Here is an 18,052-nt window from a genome sequence, read left to right on the forward strand (position 1 = left end):
TTTGGTGGGAGGTAGTAACTGGCATAACATCCATTTGTTTTTGTGTTTCTCAAAAATATGAGCATCTTGAGAATAGCAGAACAATTTGTGTGAATCATGAAACATCACTACTAGGCCACTTTACTTTCGTGTTATTACATTGAAAAAAAAAGGACTCGACTCTACTGGACTTGTTGAAAAGCAGACTAGGAGAGGATGAATTTTCTGAGTGATGTGTCCTATAGAGTATGACAGCAATGATGAAGTCATTTTGTATTATATAGAGCAGTCTGCTACAGAAATATAGATTTAAAATTAATAGCTATATTGAAATCTAATCATATACCATTATTAATTCACTATTTAAAATGTACAATTCAGAGGCCAATCCTGTGGTCGAGTGATTAAGGGAAGTGGACCCCACAGGGCTGACCGCAGTTTGAGTCCTGGCCCCGACAGCTTTAAAGACCAGGTGCATCGTGTGTGTGTGTGTACACCCAGAGTTCTGAAAGGATGAAGAAATAGAGGGGAAGGATTGCAGCATGACCTTGCCCCACTGGACATGCTTTCTTTCTCTCCATCTTGCCCTCTGTCTCACTATCTCTCTCTGGCAAGTACATACACCCTCTGGCAAATAAACAAGTAAATAAGAAAAAGTACAACTTAGTGTTTTTTAGTATACACAGAACTTGTAGTATCCTAACTACAATTTATTTTAGAATATTTTCAACACCTCCTCTTCTAAAAAACCGTATACCCATTAGCAATCACATCTTTCCTGGTTCCTCAGCATTAGGTGACTGCTAATTGGTTTGTCTCCACAGATTTGTCTGTTCTTGACATTTTTTTATAAATGTCCTTCAATATGTGGTCTTTTGTGTTTGACTTCTTTCACCTAGCATGTTTTCAGTGTTCATTTATGTAGTATTTGTCAGTACTTCATTCCTTTTTATGGCTGAATGTAAGATGATGAATTGTATGATAGACCAAATACGTATTTCATGAGAGAGAAACAGAGAAACAAAGGCAAGCACTTTCAACAGTGTCTCACACCGTGATTCTTCCCCCGAGTCTTTTCTAGCCAAGTGCAAGATCGCAGGTGGGCATGTGCCTTGTGAGTATAAGTTTATCAGAGACCCAGACCTCCGTATTCTCTGTGGCTTCTGTTACAGCATTGCAGAGCATTGCAGAGCATTGTTCTACCTCTGTGCTACCATGGCTAGGCCCACGTTTTATTTATCCATTCATCAGTTGATGGGAATTTGGGCTGCTTTTAAATTTCGCCTTCATGAATATTGCTGCCCAGAACATTCAAGTACACGTTTTTGTGGGAACGTGTTCTAGTTTTACACAGGTCTATAACTAAGAGTGAAATAAAATTGAAAAACTGGGTGAAATGGCCATACACTTTTCTAACGTGGCTGGACCATTTTTTTTTTTTATTCCCATGAGCAATGTAAGAGGTTTCCAGTTTCTCTACATCTTTACGAACACCTGTCTTTTTTTTTATTATAGTTATACTTGTGGGTATGAAAGGTATCTCATTATAGTTTTTGACATGTGCATGCCTGAGAGCTAATGATGTTGAGCATTTCTTTTCCTTACTGGCCATTTGTTTATCTACTTTGGCAAAATGTCTGTCGAGATCCATTGCACATTTTTAAGTGGGTTATCTTTTTATTACATACTTGTAATAAACTATTATATGTTCCTTATCAGATGTATGACTTTCAAAATTTTCTGCTATCCTGTTAAATTGTCTTCTCATTTTCTTGTTAGTTTTATTTGTAGCACAAAAGCTTTTTATGAATCCAATTTAGTTTACTTTTGATTGCTTGGGCTTTTGGTTTCATATCTATAATCATTGCCTTGTTCTAGATTATAAAGATTTATACCTGTGTTTTCTTCTGTAAAGTTTTATAATTTTAGCTTCTACATTTAAATCTTTGATCATTTTTTAGGTAATTTTTATTATTGTGTGATGAAACAAGGGCCCAACTTCATTCTTTTCCATGTGGACATTCAATTGTCCCAATCATGTATGTTAAAAAAAATTATTCCTTATGCATGAATTATCTTAGAACCCTTATCTAAAATCAAATGACCGTAAGTATTTGGGTTTATATAAATAAACTCTCAATTCTGTTGTTTACATGCCTATTCATATATCAGTACCACATTGTCTTGATTACGATAGCTTTTTCATAAATCTTAAGGGCTGGGCTTAGCCTAGTGCGTAAGGGAGCTGGATCCCACATGTCTAACTGCCATTCAGATCCTGGCCCTGGCAGCTTATAAAACATGCTGGCCACATGTGCATTCTTGCCCCGAACCCCAACAGGATGGAGAAATGGAGGAGAAGGGATTTCAGCATAACTGTGTCTCTACCCTGGTGGTGGTGGTGGGGGGGGGGGGGGGGGGAATGCTTTTTCCCTCTCCCTCTTTTTCTGTCTCTCACTGGTAAGTAAATGTGCCTTCTGCAGTTAAAACAGTAAGTCTTGAAATTGGGAGGTATGAGTTCTTAAACATTTTTCTCACATAATTTTGTTTATATTTTTAGAGAGTTTTTTTGCTATAGGGCACTTGTACACCGGGATAGACAGAAAGTGAGAAATCACCCCCTGGGGTGACTGGCCACACTGTAGTCCTTTCTCCTCCATTCTCATCTTGTGGTTTGGGGCATGTGAGTACAAGTTTACCAGAGAACCACACCCATACATGTACATGTATCTGGGATGAATTTTAAGCCACCGGGTCCAGGATTCACACCATGGTTGAACGCATGGGAATCCAGCAACATAACCATTATGCCATCTGCTGGTCCCCCACATATAATTTTATAATATTTCTTTATTTAAATTTATTTTCCATTGCCAGAGGTGGTGTGTATGTTTGCCAGAGGGAGAGAAAAAAAATGCCTCTCAATGGGACATGGTCAAGCTACCATTCTTTTCCACTTTTTCTCCTTCCCATCAGGATTTTGGGCATGCATGCACATGCGCCCAGCATGACTTTCAAGCCACTGAAGCTTGGATTCAAACTGCAGTTGGTCATGTGGAATCTGGCTTCCAATACACAGCATGTAACACAGCACTGTAGGACTGGCTTCGTAATCTTACTTTACATCCCATGAAGAGCATTAAGAGTATTAAGATGGCAAACAATGATTTACTGTGTCATAGTGAACTTCTTACGGTATATTTCTTCTTAAGAAAATTTATTTTTCTGTCCCTATTCTAAGATAACTTAGTACTTACTATAATTCAGTTTGGAGATAGAACTAAGTATTTAATCTGTTATGTACATCATTTGACTTTTAAATAAAGTCACTCTGTGCCTTCATGGATTTTATTATGACGTATTTAGTAAGATTAAATTTGTAGTTATGATCTTAGATTGAGGTTCTAGTCTCTGATGAGAATGAGTCCAGTTCAATTTCTGTGTCTGCTGAGGATTCTGACTGTCCTACAGCAACTGTATGTACTTTAAGATGTTGGAATGACCTCACAGTTTATGTTTCAGGCCCTTGTAGGCTTAAGTGGAGTTAGTGTAGACATTTCTGTTTTGTAGCATGAACTGTTTAGTACTATTTCCAGAAACTGTGGCTATATTTGAATACAGTTCACTATTAAAATACATGCAGGAATATTTTTTAATCCAGATATATAGAAAGACTATTGTTGGTTGCTTGTACTGCCAGCTATTGCTAGACTGTGAGCAGAAAATGGATTCTTGTTTTCTTATGAGCAGTTTGATCTCCAACCACAAAATAAGCATTACTTGATATTGGGTATGCATGGGGAGTTAAAGATTGAAAGTGAAATTAAGGGGCCAGCAGGTGGCTGTGGCACTGGACCACCACCTGGCTGACTGGGGTTCAAGTCCTAGTCCTGGCAGCTTGCTTTCTCACTTTCTCTTTCTAGCTCTTGTTCTCTTGCTTTCTTGTGAGTGCACATGCCTTATAGCAAAAATAATAACAACAGTAAATAAAATTAATAGTAATTTTTTTGGAGAGGTTTATGCTATAGGGCGCTTGCACTCACTAGACAGACAGAGAGAGACAGAGAGACAGAAAGTGAGAAATCACCCCCCAGGGGAGATGGCTACGCTGCAGTCCCTTCTCTTCCATTCTCCTCTAAGGATCTTGGGCACACACGCACACGCACCTGGTGTGAGTTTAAGCCACTGGATCCAGGACTCAAACTGCGGTCGACAACGTGGGAGTCCAGCGACATAGCCATTACGCTAACTGCTGGTCCCAATTAATAATAATTTTTTAAAAAGAGTGAAATTGAGTGATATTTAGAATAGAAAAAGGATATCAGGAAGAAAAGGGCCCCCATCTGGAGACCTACTTTAATTTATGTATATAAATTGAAAACATTTTTGTTTTCAACCTCAAGAAACTGGAATCAAGCAGCATTTCTTAGTGGAGCTAAAAATCCAGGGACTAGAAAGCTCCTCTTAAAAGGAAAAGAGAAATGATAGATTGATCAATATCTGTAACAACCAATGGCACCTGTAGTTAAGATTGGGTTTTCCCATCTCTACCACTGGTTCTGATATTTCATGGCAGGACAGTGAAGCTCAGTGAATAGATGCCCTTTCTTTATATCTTTTTATTTTTAGGCAGTATTGAACTAGGGTTCTAAAAAATATGAGAGAAGGTTTTTTTTTTTAGGTAGGAAACCATAGGCTTACACCAACTCTGAATTACAACATTTACAAACAAGGCTCAAGGATTTCCTTTTGTTTGCTTGCTTGCTTGCTCTTTCTTTCTTTTCTTTTCTTTTTTTTTTTTTTTTGGAGAGATTTTCACTATAGTGCGCGTGCGCTCGCCAGACAGACAGAGAGAGAGACATTAGAGACAGAAAGCGAGAAATCACCCCCCAGGGGGGATGGTCACGCCGCAATCCCTTCTCCTCCATTCTCCTCTCGGGATCTTGGGCACGCACGCACACGCGCCCGGCGTGAGTTTTAAGCCACCGGGTCCAGGACGCGAACCACGGTTGACTACGTGGGAGTCCAGTGACATAGCCATTACGCCAACTGCTGGTTCCCATCTCTTTTCTTTTCTTTCCTTTTCTTTTCTTTTCTTTTCTTTTCTTTTCTTGTCTTTTCTTTTCTTTTCTTTCTTTTCTTTCTTCTTTTTTCCAGTTTGTCTGAGAATGCGTGTGCTCTCCAGGGAGAAGAAAAAAGCACTCCCCAGTGGTGCATGGGCACATCATAATCTCTTCTCCATTTCTTCGTCTTGTAATTTTGGGCACTCTCACACATGCACCCAGCATGTTTTCCAAGCCACTGGGGCCAGGATTTGAACCATGTGGTTTGAATCACATGGGGATCCAGCCACTTTAACCACCAGATCATGGAGCCAGACCATTCATGGATTTTTTTTTAAGAGTTTTTTACCTTAGGGAGCTTGCGCTCTCTCACGCTCATGCGCGCACACAAGAAAGAAAGACAGTGAGAGGGGAAGTGAGAAAGCATCTCCTAGAGTGGATGACTACTGTGTAACCCTCCTCCCCCTAGGATCTTGAGCACACAAGCACATACACCCAGCAATCACATATACCCAGCTTGATCAAGCCACAGGACCATGACTTGAACTGAGGTCAGCCATGTGGGAGTCCAGCAACATAACTGCTATGCCATCTGCTGGCCCCTACCATTTATGGATTTTTGTTTCTGCTTGGTGTTGATGGGAGCACTTGAAACTTATTAGAACATAGATGAATGAGGGATTATAATACCCATCTTAACATATCAAAAGTTCAAACTGCAATGACAGGTCAGAATTTACCAGTTGATGTCAAACTTCTTCCTTGCCCCTTTTCTTTAATAGTACAAGGATATCTCTGTTTGAATGTACTCTTAGAGTAATAATTCAGTGTTCACTGAGTACAAGACACAGTTCTAAGGCCATAACTTATATTAATTCTAATCCTTACCACAAACCTGTAAGGTAAGTACTCTTATCATCCCCATTTTACTGATGACAAACTTGTACACAGAAGAATTAAGTGACTGGCTTAAGACATACAGCTACCAAGTGGTAGACCTGGGATTAAAACCCAGATAGTATGGCCCAAGAGTCTTTCCCTCAAGTAGTATATTTAAGGAGTAATTGAGATCTGTGTTCTGGAGTAGTAGAGATCTTCAAAAAGCAACAGAAATTTTCTTTCTTTCTTTTTTTTTTTTTTTTTAGAGATTTTTGCTATAGGTATGCTCTCACCAGAGAGACAGAGAGCAATAAATATCCCCCAAGGGGATGGCCATGCCACAGTTCCTTCAATTCCTTCTCCATTCTCCTCTCAGGACTTTGGGCACATGCACACATGCACCTGGTATGAATTTTAAGCTGCTGGGTCCAGGACTTGAACTGCAGTTGACTACATGGGAGTCCATGTGATGTAACCATTACACCATCTGCTGGCCTCAGCAAAAGAAATTTTCTGTCATGTGTTAATTGGTCTAGGTATGTGGTAGGGATATGGTATGTTTATCTGTCTGTCTGTTCCCTCCCTTTCTGTCATATTGTTTTATTCAAATGAGAAGAGACCCAAATCCAGATGGGAATAATAATACTGGCTTCATTTGTGGCAGATCTGGATGTGGAAAAATAGTTTGGACACCAGGCTTTTTCCCACCAGTTTCAGGCAAGAACAGCTGGAGAACCCTTGGTTTCTTCCTCTGGAAGCAGAAAGCAGCACTGTCCCTGCTGGCCCAAGAGTGAAGCAACAAGGGGATAGGGTCAGATCAAGCAGTGCCCTGTTACACAGGAGTTCTGCCCAGCAAGGAATGTGGACTCCTGTGCCCTATAGGCTCTGATGAGCTCAGCCATCTGATGAGCCACTCGCTCTGACCAGAGCAGGAGTAGGAAGGTCAATCTAGAGTGCTGGTAGCAGTTTCTTCCTCATGAATTCCCTGAAAGTTCATAAGTGGTTAAAAGAGCTTTATAGCATAAGGCAAGACCGAAAGTTGGGTAACAAAGCTACTCCCTGCACTGGGTTTCAGAAACCCCTTGGTCATTTACTCAAGGTTTTGTATTACTTGTAAGGAAAGAGTTGGAACTATCCAAGGTACTGCCTCTAGTCACCAGGAGTGTGAAGGCTGGTTTTGTTTAATAACAGATCTTGAGTGGGTTATAAGGTTGTGTATAGACTTTATACTACTCCTTGCCTGTCTTGTAGTCCAAAGGACATCTGTTGCTGTAGAGACAGGTGACAGTCTGACTCTCCAAGTTCACAAAGCACTCTACCTAAGTGACATAAGCTGTTTACACAAGGAACACAGAGAAAGGATTTTCTTCCTCTAGACATTTTCTGAAATGGAGGAGTGGTACATAGGGAGAAAAAGAAAATGTAGAGACCATGTGCTTTTCCCTCTGTCCCATTCCCTACTACCTGATTTCCTGGGAACTTTGGGGAGAATTTGAAATCAGACAATCCTGACACCTTCCTTCCTCTCTGAAGCATTGCTGAGAGCAGCAACTCCCATAGCTGTGTCATGTGAAGGAGTACATTAGAGATAGTCACATAGTATGAGAGGGACCTGAGCTGCCCTCATGTTTCCTGTGGCTCCTCCGTGGTGTTTGAGAGGCTCATCCGTTCCACGTGTCTAAAGTGGGCTTTGGAATGAGTGGGTGTGCCGAGTCCCTGGCAGGAGGTGCCCTGACAGAAGCTGGTATGAAAAGGAGAGGGTATAATAGCCCACTGAGAATTCAGAGGAAACCTCATCTAACCATGGCTCTGCCAAAGGGCAATGCATAGACCAAGACAGGAAAGGAGGTTGTTAACAGCCTGGAAAGGCGCAGCAGAGATGAGGCCACTCCATGGATGGCAGAGGCAGCTTCCATCCTGCGGAGAAGAGAGGAGGGAGAAAACCTGGGAAGTGGGTGGGTCCTTATTGGCCTGAAAATAGAACTTCTTTTGGCAAATTTAGAAAATGGAATCAGAGAAAACAAGACAGTGTATTTAGAGCCTTTTAGAGTGGTGATTGGGAAATTTATTGTACTTACATAGTTGAATTCAGTTTTTTTGTTAATTTTTGTCAGGAATTTATGAGTCTGAAGTTCTCTTTTCCTATCTAGGGAAAAATAAGGAAGTGGTTTTTTTTAGACCAGTGCACAGTATTGCTGTGATGTAATTCGGCATATGGCATATGTTTTAAACAGTGCTCATTTATATTTAAACATATATTTACCCATTCTGGTGCTCATCATTCTGTAAAATTATTGTTTCAATTTGCTCTAGGCAAATCCCAGACTGTAAGTTGTTTAGTTCAGTTCGTTACAGCTTGGTCCTGATGGAGAGCCCACTTGAGTCATATTAATGCCAATTAACACACAGAAGATGCACACTAAATTAATAAAGATAAGTTACCATAAAGTATATAAGTAAGTGGTTGGCTATACAATCTGACTCCTAATGATTAAAATTTGATGCTCCATTGAATTTGACTGAAATTCAACCTGTACGGGAAATTCATTTTTCTCTCAAACCCTGGTTCTTAACCATTTATCATTTCTGAGGAGCTTTCTGTTTATACTACAGAAGGCAGGCCACACCTCCTTCCATGACTGGCTGCACAAACACTGTTTCGCTGACTGAGTTCTGTGAGCTCCCTAAGGTCAGGGATCTTATCTTAAGGAGAGGTGCTGTGGTGGTGCACAGGAGCATAAGCTGGCCTGAATTCAGATCTGTTCCTGCTGCTTACTGATAGTCATTGAATAACTCAACATCTCTAAAAGCATATGCTAAGAGAAAGAAGTCACCACCACCTACCTAGAGGGGATTGTCCGATGTTTGCAGAATCATGTGCAAATAGCCTAGCACTGTGCTCAATGTCATTTCCCTTCTTTTCCCTCCTTTCTTAACCAGTCATCTTTAACTGGGTATGGCAGTGCTCAATCCCATGTTTACTTGTAGCATGTGTTCAGTAAATGTTACTAAATTGAATCATGCTCATCGAATTGGAGGACTTGCATTTTCTAGAGGTAACTAGGTCGTTTTGAAAGTGAAGATTCATTATGATATGAAAAATACTTGTATTTTGTATATAAGTAAGGAAACAGGAAGGGCTTAATTATTCTTATTTTACTAACCATTATTTTTCACAATTTTACCCCATGTTTCCCATTCTGCAGCAACCAGATGTAACTAGTTCTGATTCATCTACACTGCCCCAACTAGAAGAGTTCTACCTCTCTCTTTTCCAGTCACAGCCGTCAGCCAAAGGGAGCCAGTTTGAACTTAACAACATTGAGACTCAGCCAAAGCAAATTCAGCTGTCGACAGAAGTGCTCACTTCAACTCCTGCGGTGGGAAATACCCCAGAGAAACACCTGGGTTCTGGTAGGTTTATGACACTCATGCATGCTCACAGTCGTCAAATAAATATGATTGTGCCATGTTTCTAAAAACTTTCATTGTGTCTCTTAGAACATCCCTGAGGGGAACTAGCAGTTAGTGTAATGGCTATGTCGCTGGACTCCCATGTAGTCGACCGCGGTTCACGTCCCGGACCCGGTGGCTTAAAACTCACGTCAGGCGCGTGTGCGTGCGTGCCCAAGATCCCAAGAGGAGAAAGGAGGAGAAGGGATTGCGGCGTGGACATCCCCCCTGGGGGGTGATTTCTCGCTTTCTGTCTCTATGTCTCTGTCTGTCTGGTGAGTGCACGTGCCCTATAGCGAAAACCTCTCCATTAAAAAAAAAAAAACAAAACAAAAAAAAACAGAAGAACATCCCTTGAAAGATTGCTGACCTGACTTGACTTATTTGTCTCAGGTCTTCATCTGATCTGAGGGCTTAATTGCTCCTTTTAACTTTGCTACTCTTCTCTTTTTCTGCGATTTTTCTTGGGGGGGTTCACATCTGTATAAAGTAAAATTTGTCAGTTTTTGCATATACACTGTTCGGGTCTTGACAAATTTAGACAGTCTTGCAACCACCATTACAACCATGATACTGTATTGGACATTTCCACCGGCCTGGAGAGTTTTCTTGTGCTCTTTTGTCATTTCCTCTGCTCACTTGTATCTGGCATGTCACTTTCCCTTTTCTAGAATACCACGTAGTATGTAGTTTCTAATGTCTGACTCATTTTATAGTATTTTAGGGTTCGTTCATATTGTTGACAATATCAAAATTTTGTTTTTATTTGTTGCTGAATTATATATTCAGTTGTATGGATATGCAACAGACAGAATTTATCTGTTCATCAGTCAGTGGACGTGTGGGTGGTTTCCAGATTCTGGCTGTTATGAATAAAGCCACTGTGAACATTAGCACACATATGTAGACATATGTTTTTATTTCTGTTCAGCATATACTGAGGAGTGGATTTCTGGGTCATATGATAACTACATGCTTGAGTTTTCAAGAATCTGCCAAAATGTTTCCCAAAGTGGCTATGTCATTTTGCTTCCCATTAGCAAGGTATAAAGTTACAGTTGCTCCCCATCTTTACCAGCAGATGGTATTGTTCATCTTGTTTTCATTTTTCCTGTAGGACCGGGTATGATATATTATTATTATTATTATAGTTTTAATTTGTATTTTCTGTTTTACCATGATATGGATCAGTTTTTCATGTGTATTCACATACCTTCTTAAGTTATGTGCCTGTTCAAATTTTGACTCATTTTTAAAACTGGATTAACTATCTCCTTGTAATTTTTTTTCTAGACACAAATCCTTTGTCAGTAGATACAGGTACAGACATAGAGTTCCTCCAGTTGTGGCTCACCTTTTTATTTTCTTAAGTGTCTTTGGAAAACCAAAAGTTTTCATTTTGATTGAGTCTGGTTTACTGATTTTTTTCTTTAAAATTTAAGCTTTATGTGTCTTTCTAGAAATCATTACCTAATCTAAGAAACTTAATATTTTTTTCTTCTTAATTTTCTTTTAAAATTTTTATAGTTTTATTTCTGACATTTAGGTGTATGATCCAGTTTATTGGGGAAATACAATTCAATTTCACAAAATTGATTGAATTCGACAGTGTTTCTTTTAGGTTTCATTAGGTTGGTCTGAAAAGCCTATAGTCTAGGTCTAATTTGGCCTGGCTATTTAGGCAGTTTCTCTCTGAGGTCATTAATGGAACTGAAGTCACATGTATTGGGATGTCTTTGCAGTTTTCATCCCTATGTAAGCTCTCGTGGTCATTGTGCCAACTCCTTTCAGGTGGTTTTTCCAGGGCTTGGTCGTTGCCTCACACAGGTGAGCCAGATCACTGCTCAGTCTGACTTGAAGAGACTCTGCAGCTCCCTGCTTCCTCTCTGCAGCCACCTCCTCTCTGGTCCTTATGTTCATAAACGGTGGACACCGGGTCTCTCTGAATTCTGAACTCTGTCTTCTCAACTCAGGAAGACCTATAGGCTCAGTCTGGATTTCTTTGTCATATACTTAAGTCTTAAAATTCTCTCTAGGCAGTGAGTTGAGACACTCATAATTTGTCTCCTTCCTATCTCTTGGGGGCCACGGTCCTGTGATGTTTGTTCAGAGTCTGCAAGCTGTTCTTTCGTATACCCTGTCCACATTTCTAGTTGTTATCAAGTAAGAGAGTAAATATGATTCCTGTTGAGTTATATCATGGCTGAAAGTAGAAATTTTCTACTCATGTTCTTCAGAGAAAATGTCTCTGTTTCCATATATTGGGTCGGAAAAGTCATGACACATTTTTGCATAGAAAAACATAGAAAATACGTCATGACTTTTCCAATGACCCAATTATTTATAACTTTAAAGCTTGAACACACCTAAGACTTTATATAAGACCACATTTTTTTCATTATGCACCGCTCACCCTTCCTCTCTAGTGGTCATTAATTATAATTTTATGATTAGAATTCTGCTTTTCAGAAGATTCTGTCACATTTTCCTTGAATGTAACATATTACAAACATATGGAACATATTCACATGCTATCAATATTAGTAAGCTAGATGTAGGAGATGTAAAATGAATAAAGTATTGGATTATGCCTACTTTTTCTCTGATTTTATTTATTTATTTATTTTGCAGTCTATGTGTTTTGAATCTAGAGCAGTGCTATTCAAATGTAGTCAGCGTACTGGTACTGATCTGTGAGATGTTTGCTGCAGTGAACAGCACCTTAAGGCACTTGTGCCAGACTACTGAACTGGCCTCAAGGCTGAGCACATCAGCTCACCTGAACTTTGTTTGAAGCAGAGCTTTCTTGTAGGAAGCAGCATGTTGGCTTAGATGCCAGCAAAAGCTCCTTCTCTCATCGCAGGCAGGTTCGTCGTAGCGAGGAATAGTTCGTTGACAGGCTACTTTTGAGTAGCACTCATCCAGAGCACACCTCTGAGCCTGGCATTCCCTTCCTTGTCCATTATGAACTCTTGGGCGATGGAGTTCCAGCAATTTCATTTCATTTAAAGGGTTATTTCTTTTTAGTTAAAACTAATTCCTAAGGTATTTGTTTTACAGCTTACTGGTTTGGGGGATTTCTTAGCAACCACAGTCTTGGATGATTTTGGTTTTATACTGGCATAAACTTGGAATTGGAACCATTTTGGCAATAGAGAATGCCTGTGGAACATCCTTTTTCTCAGGATTAGAAGGAAATAGAGTAGCTTATAATCTCTTTTCTGGAATTTGAATTATATCTAATTTACTTATTTTTATGAGAGGAAAGTAGAGAAAGGTGTATCTTTTTCTGTTTTTGTTTTTTAAGTTTTTTGCTATAGGGCACATGTGCTTGCCAAAGAGAGACAGTGACAGAGAGGGAAAGTGATAAATCACCCCCTACACACCCTCCCGGGGCATAGCCATGCCACAGTCCCTTCTTCTCCATTCTCTTGGGATTTCAGATTTTCAGGCCAACCAGTTCAGAACTTAAACTGGTATATAGCCATATCAACCTCCATACCATCTCCTAGTCTGAAAGGAGGGTATTTTTGACATGGACTGTCCATGCCACAAACCTCCCACCCCACCTTCCAGTTAGCTAGCATTGCAGGCATCTACTCCTATGCCCCTTCTGTTTAAGTTAGTTCAAGAACTGAACCCAGGCCTCTCATGAGTCTCTAGCCTCACACAGTGGTGTCCTACCTCTTGTGCCACTGTGGCCAGCCTTCCAGTTTGTTTTTATGATGTTTCTAGAAAAATATCTTCCATTCTTTTTTCATAAGTGCATTTTTCCTTCTCTTCCCCTCAGCCTGACAAGAAGTTATTTTATCTCAGTGCATGATTTTTTCATCCTAATTTCCTTTACATATGTTGGCTGGTTTCTGAGTCTCATTCTTTCTGAATGGGTAGTGGTCACCACCTAACAGGAAATCATTGTAACACACGTTCATAAAAACCAGAATGAGAGAGAAGTTGGTGGGCAGGAGAACCCCTTGAAAAACACTTGCGTACTTTTTCTTTCTTTTTCAGGGGAAAGTTCCCCAGGGAGCCTAAAGAATGAAGATTTTTCTAGTAGCCATGATATTACATTGTTCAAAGACAAGAGCCAAGGAGCCATGGACCAGCTCTCTTTGATCTTGTCTCCTGAGCACCAGATTTCTCAGAAGCTCTACATTCCTCGCAGTACAGCCACTGCTGCCTTAGGAGCTGCCGCGCGGTTAGCTACATCCAAGAGCCTCCTGCACTGGTACCCCAGTGTGAAAAGGATGGACTCATGAGGGAGGGAGCAAAATTAACCAGCTGCTTAGGGCTTGGTGATCTCCCAGGCCAAAGCAAGGAGTGCTTTGATAGCTGATGCATTTGTCTTCCTTCATGACTATATGTTGGCTTTATTATGTTAACAGTCCACTTTGGTGTGTAAGTATTGATATTTAACGTTAAATTTTCTTTTTACCAACAATTTTATTTTATTCTGTGTAGTTTTGTTTATCTTTGTTTTTACTGTAATAGTTTAAAGGAGTTTTTGTTTTTGTTTTGTGTTTTTTTTCTATAAGTGTTTTTATTGTACATATCTGACTGATAAATGGAAATTGAAAAACTAATGTTTTGTGATTGATATTAAGCAAGACAAAAATAACCTCACATCCCTGTCTCCAGAAAAAACAGGTTTGAATTTAGGCTGCAATTTTCTGTCTGACTTGAAGCCTTTTATATCACAGAGCATCATTATTTCTTTTCATTACTAGAAGCAGTAAGAAAATGCACACTCCAAATTTGTCACTATAAATGGTTTCTGCATTTTTTTTAAATAATTTTTTTTCAGTATAAGCAGTTTCTGAAACACAGCTGAGCCTTCTCTGGATTTCTTAGTTACGGGGAGCCTTAATTAGCAGCACTTCCGGGAAGCGTCTCTGCACGGCTTCCTGGTTCATTCGCAGCCACTTTTCCCCAGCTTTCCAGGCTTTGGCTTCACCCATGCAGCTACCACAGTCTTTCTAGAATAATCGGCCCCATCTTCATTCTACCCTGACTATACCTGTACCCTGGACTGGGGACCGCAGACTTCGTTTCTGCCTTCCCCATGCTTTCGGAATCCCAGATGCAGCCCCTTGCCGTGGCAACTAAGTACACAGCCTGACAGTGCTTTTAGGGGGCAATGTCTGAAGAGAAAAGACAAGACTGGAAGGAGAATGATACTAACATCTGAAGTGCTGGACTTAGACCCACATTTTTCAAATGACATCACTATTTCAGCCATGAAATTAGCTTCCAGTACAGTACAGAATCATTTTTCAGGAGTCAAGTCACCAAGAGTGTCAATTGCTGGCATGCTGCATGTAACTAGGATCTTCTCCAGCCACTCTTCGAAGGCTTCTGTTTTGGCATCAAAGGGCAGAGCTAGTCTCCTGGTTCCTTTCTCTCCCTTTTACGATATAGTTTCTTCTCTTTCTTTCTCAACTACTTAATAGCAAAATAGCCACTAAGGAAGGGAATGGGATGGGAGTAAATATAGACATGTGTTTAGAATATTACTAACTGAACCTTCTTTGAATTAGGTAACTATGAAACAAAAAAGTTAAACTCTAAGTCCTTAAATGCTGATAGTTACTATTGAAAAGACTTAAATAAAGTATGTTTAATATACAATTCCAGGTTCAGCTTTAATTTCAGTGTATCTATAAGATAGTATACTAATTTGTAAAAAAAAAATAGACAAAATTAATTTGAAAATATCACTGCTAATTGATCCAACAAAATAGGTTCCCATTTGGGATTTTACTGCAGACATCTTTATTGAAGAAGGCAGATGAGACATCTTATGGAGGGTTGATGAGCAATTATGACAGCTAAATACCATATATGACATTCAACAAATATAAATTGGCAACACAGTTTTCCATATAAGTTTAGATCATTATTCATAATTTGTTTCTTTTTTAATTTGCCAGATGGCATGTACACTTCCAGAGAGAAACAGAGACAGGGAGAGAGAAAGCATCCTCTAAGGAGGGAGGGTCATGATGCCACAATCCATTCACCTTAATTTCTCCATCCTTTGGGACTTGGGGCATGTGCGCGTGCGTGCGCACACACGTACCTGACATGTTTTTCAAGCCTGAGTCTGGGACTTGAACTGCATGGTCAGCCTTGTTGGATCTGGCTCCCTTAACCACTGGGCCATAGGCTGGCCCCATAATTTGTTTCTGAAAAAGAATATGCATTTCTAAATGTCCTTTAGGAATTTTCCTTTACAGAAGAAACCACATTTATGTAATATATTTTGCATTTCTAAATGAGCGTTTACTGGATTGAGACAAGGAGAAACTGATAGAAGCAATCTATAGTTAAGTGGAAGGGATATAGAATACATTGAATGCATTAAACTGTAACCCACTCAATACTACCCAACAAGCAGGAGGGACTGCCAAAGATGGAGATAACTTTTTTGCAAGTTTAATGGTTGATTTTCTGACCTGACAGTGACTGATTTCACACCTTGCAAATTAGATGGGGATTATAAAATAACTATTCTAATAGGCTTTTTCAGAACTCATTTGCAAATGGCCCTATCGTTTGGACAAAGCCATCTCAAACTGATGAATGTCAGCACATTTTGAAAGAAGCCTTGTTAGCAATTAATGAGCAAAGAATGAGTTTTTGAGAGGCTTGTACATTTTGCCAGTTTGACTTTGACTAAGGCAGCAATCTGTTAATCTGTTTTCCTACCTTCTCCCCCAAAGGTGGGCTTTGCTGGGTTAACTAAAGTCTCAGCCCAAAGCATAAAACAAATTTAATAGATCATTTGAAAACAAGTAAGTTTCTATATACAGAAACAGATAATAAGAAGTACACAAAAGATATATGTGTATGCTCTAGGTTTGGATTAAGTTAGTTACATATTATTGTCAAAGTAGAACAGCACACCCAACATTTTTGGTGTTAAGGAACAATTAGCAGCAATTAAGATCTTCAAGATCTTCTTTGTTAATTTTTAAAGAATTATTTATTTTTATTTATTATTATTATTCATTTGACCAGAGAGAGACAGGGCGGGGTGGAGAGGAGGGAAGAAAGTGAGAAAGCAAGCCACCAGGTTCGTCACTCCGTGTGAGAGTCCAATGCCTTAACCACCACACCACCTGCTAGCCCATGTCTTCAAATAATTTTAACTGACAAGTGGAAGCCTGAAATGTATGAGAAGGAATGAGGGTGAGAACATGTAGGAGTATCCTTGATCTAAACTCCTTAGGAACCAAAGAGGGACTGGTTTTACTAGTAGCCATTTGGGTTTCCACTCCATTGACTCATACCCAATACTGTCCCTTTCCCAACCAAAAATACCCCAGTGGAATATGGAAAGAGGGGCATTCCAGCAGCAATCAGCCTTTTATTTCTCACACATTTGAGATGGAAGTTGCCTATTTCAAGGCATGGCAATAGCTAGAGGCTTCTGCCTACATTCAGCCCATGTCTAACCTAGATTTAAAATTATAAAAAAATTTTTAGAGGTTTTTGCTATAGGGCACGTGCTCTCACCAGACAGAGAGAGACAGAGAGATAGAAAGCGAGAAATCACCCCCCGGGGGGATGGCCACACCGCAATCCCTTCTCCATTCTCCTCTCGGGATCTTGGGCATGCATGCACGCACACACGCCCAGCGTGAGTTTAAGCCACCAAGTTTGGGACGTTAACCGCGGTCGACTACATGGGAGTCCAGCGACATAGCCATTACGCTAACTGCTGGTCCCAAGAATTATAAAATTTTGATCCAGAAGGGACCTTAGGAAGATGAGGACACTTAAAGCCTAGAAAAGACTGACAGACCTGCGGTCACACAATTTGAAGTCCCATACCAGATTCCCAGCTTAGTGCTCTTTCCACAGGAAACTATTGCAGTTCCTTCCTGTGTACTTTAAATGGTTTGGTGCCAGAATACACAGATTTGGTAGATCAGTTCAAAACAGTAGTGGTTCTGATAGCTGAACAACCTTGATGTTGGTGAGAGAGAACAAATGATTTACAAAGAGTCCAACTTGAACATGGATGACTTAAATTTAAAGCACTGGGACAGGGGTCAACAGGTAGTGTAGTGGTTAAGGCACTGGATTCCCACATGGTCAACCACAGTTTGAGCCCTGGACCCGGTGACTTGAAACATGATGGGTACTAGTGCGTGTGTGCCCCAAATCCCAAGAGGTGAATGGAAAAGAAGGGATTGCAGCATGGCTATCCCTCCTAGGGGTGATTTCTCACTTTCTGTCACTGTCTCTCCAGCGAGCACACATGCCCTATAGCAAAAATCTTTCCAAAAAAAATTTTTTTTAATGAAATCAAATAAAACACTGGGACAATTCTATAGCTGAGTAATCTGAAAAGGGACATAACATAAAGACAGAAACCAGCATCTTCTGGAAAAATCTTTCTGAGGCTTCCTATTATATAGTGAGCCATATAGTAAGGTTATTTTAACATTTTAAAATATCTCTTGATCTGGTCATCTGAAAAGTCTGACATATTTTCCCATAGAAAAATACATGCTTACTTTCCTGATGCCCTAGTAGAATTAATCTCATATGTACAGTGCCGGGGATATCATTCACTATATACCTTATTTATAATTTTGTGGGAATCATCCCAAAGACGTTGAAAACAGTTCATTTCATATAACCCATTTAGATCTTCACCTTTTCCAACA

At 39.9% G+C, this 18,052-nt stretch overlaps 1 protein-coding gene across 3 annotated transcripts in view; it reads left to right on the top strand.

The window, feature by feature from the left end:
• TDRD5 (tudor domain containing 5) overlaps window positions 1–13,807 on the top strand; it is a 100,257-nt gene extending 86,450 nt beyond the window's left edge. For 2 of the 3 annotated variants that reach the window (XM_027768074.1, XM_027768079.1), the window contains 2 exons: window positions 9,128–9,335; window positions 13,386–13,807. In XM_027768074.1, coding sequence (XP_027623875.1) covers window positions 9,128–9,335; window positions 13,386–13,633 — 456 coding nt within the window. In that variant the 3' untranslated portion in view covers window positions 13,634–13,807. The remainder of the gene's footprint in view (window positions 1–9,127; window positions 9,336–13,385) is intronic. The other variant, XM_027768078.1, reaches the window with a different exon arrangement.
• Window positions 13,808–18,052: the final 4,245 nt, after the last annotated feature.

The sequence above is a fragment of the Tupaia chinensis genome, unplaced genomic scaffold (genome assembly GCF_000334495.1).
Source record: "Tupaia chinensis unplaced genomic scaffold, TupChi_1.0 Scaffold000074_1, whole genome shotgun sequence".
Classification (NCBI taxonomy): Eukaryota; Metazoa; Chordata; class Mammalia; order Scandentia; family Tupaiidae; genus Tupaia; species Tupaia belangeri.